The sequence below is a fragment of the Synchiropus splendidus genome, chromosome 13, assembly GCF_027744825.2.
Source record: "Synchiropus splendidus isolate RoL2022-P1 chromosome 13, RoL_Sspl_1.0, whole genome shotgun sequence".
NCBI lineage: Eukaryota > Metazoa > Chordata > Actinopteri > Syngnathiformes > Callionymidae > Synchiropus > Synchiropus splendidus.
Genome location: NC_071346.1, coordinates 8,963,147 through 8,971,639, shown reverse-complemented (window position 1 = coordinate 8,971,639; position 8,493 = coordinate 8,963,147). Strand labels below are relative to the sequence as shown.

Below are 8,493 nucleotides of genomic sequence, written 5' to 3'. Positions count from 1 at the left end.
TATTATTTTGGACTCTATTGTTGAACGTTTCTTCGTCAACTGGTCGTAACTCTGACATTCCCATTACACCTGAAGGCACCAATAGGACCAGAATTTTTCAGTATTTCACTACTGTAATCCACAGGCGCTTCATTCGCCTTCGCAGCTCCGACATTTAAGACTTTGACATGACCCTAAATCCTCAAGTGAAACGCGTCCATTTTATGGAACCCGTCAGGCATTGAAGGGAAACACAAAGTTGAAATTCACTTGGCTTTTATTCACATTTCATATCTGCTGACAGCTCATCCATCTCTCCATACATTCATCTACCTGTTCGACGTTCCTGACGGAAGCAGGACGTGAGACCACCACGCGTACTAACAACAATAACGACAACAATAAAAGCAGCATTGCAGTAACAAGTTTAAATCTCTCTCTCTCCCTCTTGGTATTCAAATGACCTGAATGTAACCATCACTGATCAGTTAAAAAAAAAAAAAAAACAGAACCGATAAATAAACATCGTCATCAACGGAGTCCACACTCACAATAATAATAATTATAATAATATAAGATCAAACTCAGAAGTAGAAAAGTGACTCAAGCCTTTGTAGGAAACATAGGTCTACAGTGTGTGCATGGATCGGTGTGTGTGTGTGTGTGTGTGTGTGTGTGTGTGTGTGGCCGTCTTCGTCCTATTCTTCGTCACCTGCTGAAGCAGCAGTTCAACCATTCAAATCTCCACCACCAGCTTTCGTGCTGGGCCCCCAGGGGCCAGGGCCGCTCTTCACTTAGTCAAAGTCATTAAGACAAGTTTGGTCGAGGAATGGCCAGGGAAGCTAGCAAGCTATAGCGAGGGGGCTACATCGATAGCGCCCCCTCTTCCTCATCATTTAAGCCGCGGTTGGCGGACACATTCAGGGCGCATTTGAAGCTCAACTCAAATGAGTTGCGACTTAAGAAGATAAAACTAGACTTCCACTCAGAAAAATGGGCGCTTGTTTATCAACATCATGTGTTTCAAAGGCGTCCTGTAGCGTCTTTTAAGTTATGATTTCATAGTTGGCGGTTGGGAAGCCCCTGTCAGGCATGCGGAAGGATTCGCTGCTAGCTTGCAGCCTTCAAGACGTAAAACAGGGAATATACTTGAATTACCGTGCTCGTGGTGCATTCAATGGACGTTGGAATGTTTAGGAAGAAAAAGGGCTCCACAATGAGATTAAAGTTAAAATTCCCCTGAAGTCGGTAAAAAGCAATATTGTAGTCGTGCTAGCTAAACAGGCTGCCGTGATTAACTTCAGTCATAAATTGTCTCTATTAGCTTGAATGCTAATTCAAGCTAATTTAAATACAAGGTTAGCTTGACGCTTTAGCACTATTTCTTCATGCTATAATGCAATGTATGGTCTACGACAGAAGATGACTGATGCTAGCTTGTGCATGTTTCAGCTCCAAAAGCAAGATGGCCGCGGTCGCATGCCTAACAGGGGCTTGTACGTGGAATGTGTCTGTTAAGGTCAAAGCATTTGTGCTAAAAATCCAGTCGTCAACACTGAGCGAAGATATGGTGAGCGACCGTGCGTCATAAAGGCCTCCGCGGGGAGCTGGGGGTACAAGGTTAGTGTGCTTTAACGGCGCAGTTCTCCTCATGACCGCTAGGTGGCGCCATATATTCCGCTATCTGACTGCATCAGAGGGTGAGGTTTCTTTCCAGAACAGTGACCCCCTGATGGGACATTGTCAATAACTTAATCATAAAGAAAACAAAATGCATATAATCTTCCAAAAGCTGGTGCTGTCCTATCCCCTCCTGTCCAGAGGAAAGTGACCATTCTGACCGTCCAACCTCGTCCGCCCCCCGGTGATTCCCCCTCTCCTCCGTCCTTCAATCCAGTCCAGCCTTCCTCTTGGTTTGCGTCCTTGAAATCCCAGTGGGATCCGCTGGTGACAGTCACTGGTACTGGAGGTAATTTTTGAGCGACTGAGGGAGGGGCAGCGTCTCGATCTCTTGAAGTCTCTCACGACCCAACGCCAGGCGGGCAGCGCGCCGACACAGGTCCATCAGAGGAAGAGGTTCAGCTGAGAAAAGACAAGAGGAATACGTCGATATTTCACTCTGGACTGTGAGAAGTGATGCTGAGAACCTTCAAATAACTTAGCCAGTCCAGCCAAAATGACCTGCTGAGCTGGTCAAACCTTCAGTTTGACTCAAAGCATTGCATCCTACAGCCGACAGCAAGTGTTTCCCGCCTGGTAAAATCGAACTGTTATCTTGGTCTGAGACGCTCTGCAGCTTAACCTCTTCTCTTCTGTCGCTGAGCTTCCGAATCCTCTTTTCCAAAAGAGCGGAGGGATTCAGTCCACTAATGGACCCCCTCACAAACACCTCCACCCGAGTGGTGTTCATTACGTTGTAATGAGCCGAGTTTACAGATTCTCACTCGGAAAACTGAAGGGAACGGCAAGCGACTGCGTCGTGTTGAGGCGTAAACAGGCGGAAATTAGAGCGGGAACAGCTCTGGGAAAACCTGCCCAGCAGCCGAGCGCCAGGACGTCCTCTATGGCTTCGGCTCCAGAGTGTGTGCTCAAGGTTACACTGGAGGCTTCAAGGTGTGTGTGTGTACACACTACACATGTGTGTGTGTGTGTGTGTGTGTCCTTGCTGGGACACTGGGTGAGCAGTCACTCGTGAGCTATCATCACTACTGAGGCTCAAACAAACATGAAGAGGGTCAATTCTGAAGCTGCATCCTGCTTTCATCTCCAGGTACTACATTTGTGTAGCAACACCAAGGGTTGCAAATGAAGGGTCCTACGGTGGCTGGTAGAAGGAGAAGAGTAGAGGAAGATGAGGACAAGAAAGAGTAAGGTGAATAAAGAAAAGATGAGTAAGATGGCAACAAAGAGGAGTAAAGAAGAGCAAGAAGAAGAAGACAAGAGAAGAAGAACGAGACGATGAGTGAGAAAGAGAAGACAAGGAGGAGGAAGAGACACAACTAGACATAACAATAACAAGAAGGAGAGGGAGAGGAGTAAGAGAAATGGGGATATAAGAAGAACATGAGTGAAGGTAGGACGCAGGATGACAAGATGGAGAAGAATGCAAGGTAGAGTAGATGAAGAAGAGGGAGAAGACTACACAGATGAGGAAGGAGAGGTAAGAGAAGAAGAATGAGATGAGAGAGTAAGTAAGCCAGGAGAAGGAGCGAGGAGGAAGGAGAGAAAGACAACTAGATATAATAACATTAGCAAGAGGACAATGAAGATGAGAAGAATCATAAGAATCTGTACGAGCAAGGAGAAGAAGAGCACGAGTGAAGTAGGAAGAAGGAGGAGATGGTGAAGACAAGAAAGAAAAGAATAAGGAAGTAGAATATTAAGAGTAAGAGCAGGAAGAATAGAAAGAAGAAGAGTGAGGGGAAAAAAGGAGAAGACTTTGGTCTGGAGTAATTCAGGACATTTTAGACATTAGCATCACAAGCTCCTTCTTTAACCACGAGTCTGGTTCTCTCAAGGCTTCTGCAGTTACCAGTTAACACACCAATGAAAGCAGTGCAGTCGCTGACCTCTCACTCGGCAAAATACGAGCGTCGTTGCTGCGTGACGCCGGCCAACAAGCCCAGACTCTCATGATCAGTCTAAATATAGAGCTGACAGGAATAAACAGGGATGCTAGCAGACCAGAAAATGGATGGAAATCTGCCCCGTGTGGATCAGCCTGTGTATTCTGTTACGTTTGCCCGGTGTGATGGAAAACCTCTGTTGACACGGAGGTCAAGTGCGACTGCAGCAGTCTGGATGTGAAAAGTCAATCTGCGGTCGCCGTGGAAAGCGACGGCAGAAGCCTTGACCCCGGGTGCGAACACGTTTTATTGAACCAGCGACCGTGTCCCGAACAAGCACCAAGCCTCATATGTAAATAATAATAAAGTGCAACACTAGCGCCCAATATAGCCAAGCAAAAGTATGAACCTTGGGTGAGTGAAGCCGCACCGTATGTAGCTGCATCTCCAGAGTTTGTTTGGAACATCTTAAGGCTTGTTCAATTATCAACCCACACAGGAGCTCAAACACACGGAATGGACACTTCATTACATTTACAAAGGCTCCCGTGTTTATAGCGGCGCTGCTGTGAGGGGGAGTCAAGCAAACTCCATTAACAAAAACTGTCTTTATTCCTTTGTATTTGTCTGAGGACCCCCCCCCCCCAAATGTTCTAAGTTGACAACAAGCGTGATTGTATAAACAATGACAGCGCCATCACTAGACAGTAGGGATGAGTGATATGGACAAAAAAGTTATCATGATAAATGTTGTAATTTTCGGCAGATAAATACATTTTCATTCTAGTCCATGTGTTGAACACACTACAGTCTCTTGAAACTGTTTTATGATGAAACTCAATGCTGGAGTTTGTCTCCAACATCATTATTTGTTTATGTTTTAATATAATAGTTAACCAAGCGTAGAGACGAGAAATTCAATGTTTCACGTCTCTGGTAGAAGCCGCTGGTGTCTGACAGACTGCTGTGCCAGTTTTATTTAGGGGCTAAATTGAACCGTCTGTCTGCTGCGTCTCATGCCTCTTAACAGTTGACTTTAACTATGGACCAGTCTGGACATATTTACTAGATGTTACTGAAGAAATACTGGAAATAATGTGAATAAATAATCATCTACTCATATTCTATTCTCCAAATCATTAAACAAACTGTCAGTCCTTTGTCTGGTGTGAACCCTGATCAGTGAACCCTAATGGGGACGCGGAAGAGGACACCGCCACCAATACCGGAGCAGAGGTCCGTCCAGTATCCAACTATTTTCACCACGGTTTTTCGCCGAGGCGCCAGCGCAGCAGGAGACCTGCATGTGTTGATATGAGGCAGACGACCGCACCAGAGAACCTATGAGGACCACTCCATCTAATAAAATAAACACAGATCCAGAGACTCAGAGTCGACCGGTGTCATGATCAAAGGTTCCCTGTATTGAAAATAAGTTTAAAACTACAATCGTACAGTCTCCACAACTGTCACACGCCCTTGTCGGCTGTCAAGTCCAATGCAGCCAGTGAGCCATGTGTTTATTGAATTTATCGTGGAGATTGTGTTTGGCGGTATATTGTGTACGATAAGTTATCGCCCATCCCTACTAGAGAGAGAAGTAGAACGCGTGAGACGCGCTTCTTCAGTCCATCATGTTGTAATTGGTTGCAAACGGAGGGTCAAAAGCTGCCGACATCCGTAATGAAGCTGACTTTGCTGCTCCTGCAGCTGAAGGTTGACGTCGCAAATGAGGCCTCACTGTTCAGAGAGGAGGTGAGCGAACTGACAGGATGGATGTGATGAGATGCGCCGGTCAGGATTTACGGTCTGGGGGTCATTCTAGTGTGCAGGCGTGCAAACACAGCAACACTTTTATGACAGATGTGAAAATCGACCCGGGAGGGAGGGGGGGGAAACAGGGGGACGTGTGAAGGCTGCGGCCGATAGATGACTCCAGAACATTAACACTGTGTGACGTTTAGAAAATAGGTTTCAAATAAGTATTGAATTTAAGGCGAAACTGGATCTATAAAAATAAAATAGAATTGTCACCACCACTCAGAGTTGCATTATTCAACGCTATTTAGATTTGAATCTCTATAATAGATCAACTTTTAAGTGACTCCTGTGGATGAACCACTGTTTTGAAGGCTGTCTTTTTCCATTCCTTTCTTCTTCACACCCCTTATGTGTGTCTTGAAGGAGCACCATAGCGCTACCACCCTCTACAGTCTGTTTGAGCTCATTACACTCATAAATTATGTAGTATGCGTGCTCTGCCTATTATTATAATGACATTCTGGAATTATAAAGACAACATTAAACTCTAAGAGGGGCAAAAAGTACAAAATATTTATGGTAAATATATGACTTTAAAGTTCCACTTAGTATATTATCCTATGAAAGTGGAATTTAACCGTAATTTGACCCTAAAACACAAAATTGAAACTTTGTTTAATGCACAATCCTTTTCCATTCACCTTCTGTTTATAAGACAGTCAAGCTAGTTCATATTTTCTCTGTATTTTTGCACTTCTTTCCTCATTGTCATTTTCTTTTCCAAATTCAATACTTGGTAAGAAAAAGAAACTGTAAGAAAAAAAAGTGAGAATAATGGCTGCGTCCTACTAATCTTTTCCTCTGTCACCAGTAACACCAACTGACTTCTGTCAGGAAAAAAAGCCGACACCTTCTGTCCCCTTTTTTCTCGCCAGCGCCCCCTTACTTATTTCTGAGTGCTGACATCAGCTCTTTCCTTTCCATCGAACTACATGACAGCGTTCGTGTTGCGATTCCTCACAAAGAACAGTTTTATCAATATCCAGCCGCCTTCGAAAGGGCTTCACCGTGAGTTCCAAACCTCAGAGCCGGGCGTGTAATCCCTTAATCCTTTAATTAAAGTCAATATCATACGAAATTGCAATTACCAGGATTCGACACGACAACGACGCGAGTACAGTGCGACCCCGGTGACGGCTCCAGAGCGAACCCACATCCAGGTCAAGGGTAAAACTGTCCGCAGCTCAATATCGTGACCAGAAATTGGACATATGCTAATCTCCCTTTCCTTCAATCTAAAGCCCAGTGATCGACCCAGGAGCGTGGAGAGGAGAACCAGGAGAACGATAAATATTAACAAGCTAAATATGCATAAGAATTTGTGTTTCACTCGTAAAAAACAAGTTCATTGAATGAATAAATGGAAGAAAGGAAAAGACATGCTGTTGATCTCTGCTAACTGAAGTGGCCCCTTCTTACCAACTAAGAAAGGAATCCACTTGACTTGTATTCTTTTGGAGCCGACATTAGTTTTGGGAATCGTGACTCAATACACACACAGTTGAATATTTTTATTTTGTGCTGACATGTTTGTTCCAAAGCAACACCCTGCAGACATCTTGTCTTGGCTGCTTTTCCTGTTTCACTTGGGAACGTTTCAAACAGAAGGTTGTTCGAGGAACGCCGCGCTGCTTTTGACAACAAGTCCCTCGAAATAATAATAAGGAAAGGCAAGTGTCAGAGGCGGCTGTTGAGACGTGAGATCAGAATCATGTGCCGCTACAAGGTGATCAAAGAGCAGAGAGACGGCAAAACGCATTAAAGCTTTTGCTGAGTAAAGGTGAGCGCAGCACCCTCACAGCGGAAGGGTCACAGGTTCCAGTCCAGCTGGAGGGAACCTTTCTATAGGAATTCAGAATAGGTTTCCTCCATGCACTCCAGTTTCCTCCCAAAAAACAGGTTAATTGATGACTATGAAGAGTGTGTTTAAACATGTTTTTTTAAGTGATCAATCATCAATATGAGACAAGTAATGTAAATTAAATATAAAGTTAATGTACAGTAAATGTTTAAGGGAAGTAAAATAGAAAAGCAGTACAACAAACTAACAATAATAACAAAAACAACTACTAAATAACAATAAAATACAATCATTTTCCTCGTCCAACATTGCTCTCTTAACGTTTTGCTGTCCACAACACAAACATTTATGCAGCATCACCTCCTTCAGGAGACAACATCTGCTGACAAGGTCAATTTTAACCTTCCAGTTTGGGTTTAAACTGCAGGTGCAGCTGTCGAGCTCATTCGGGAGCCACAAATTGAGAAGCTGAATTAGCACATTAATCCTATTAAGCAAAAGTGAAATGAGCTAATGATGAAAACAAAACAAAAAAGCGAATTAAGCTGAAGTGATTTTGCAACTAAAGTTCAGTTTAAACACACTAACAGGTGAAGACAGAAAGAATAAAGTGGCCTGAAATCAAAGTGAAATAAGTATTAATGATTTATGCACCAAACTGTCTCTATAAATCTTTCATGAAGCACAGACACAGAGACAATAGCGAACAGATTTCACAGCTAAGTTTGCATCACGGCTGGTTTTCACTGACTGCGCTCACAAACATACAACACTGCATTGTTGTCACCAAACATGGACGGTTTCTTGGAAACCTTTGTTCTAAAAAAAGCACGCAGCCACAGAGGAGGAGCTCTATTTGCCACTGACACTTGCACCTAGTGAGTCCCACTCAGCTGTACGGCGGGTGTGAAAATCCCAACCTGCTAGAGAAAACGTTTTCCGTGTGACTCATGTCATACCCGTTAATGACACTGAGGATGGTTGCCGGGCAGCGCTGTGATGCCAAGATAGAACGACATAACCACATGCCACTTGAGTCACAGAGGGAGGAAATAGAAGATTTGGGTAGTGAAAACAAGACTCACAAAACAGAATTCTTCATCTTGTGTTTCAGTCTCCTCCACGTTGACCCTCCCTAGCCACACCTATCCTCTTCACGTGCGCACATCCATGAATCTCTCTTTGACTTGGTACATCCATCTCCAGCATTCCTTCATCCAACACAATCTGGAATTCCAAACAAACATCGTCTCCACCCTGCCTGCACTCTCTTCTTCGCTTCCCTTGATCCCTACTGTGGCTTGTATTGTAAACCAGTGACTTATT

At 44.1% G+C, this 8,493-nt stretch overlaps 1 protein-coding gene across 2 annotated transcripts in view; it reads right to left on the bottom strand.

Moving 5' to 3' along the window:
- Positions 1-254: 254 nt before the first annotated feature.
- Positions 255-8,493, bottom strand: part of LOC128769210 (SPRY domain-containing SOCS box protein 4-like) — a 46,398-nt gene continuing 38,159 nt past the window's right edge. For both annotated transcript variants that reach the window (XM_053882665.1, XM_053882666.1), the window contains exon 3: positions 255-2,061. In XM_053882665.1, coding sequence (XP_053738640.1) covers positions 1,934-2,061 — 128 coding nt within the window. In that variant the 3' untranslated portion in view covers positions 255-1,933. The remainder of the gene's footprint in view (positions 2,062-8,493) is intronic.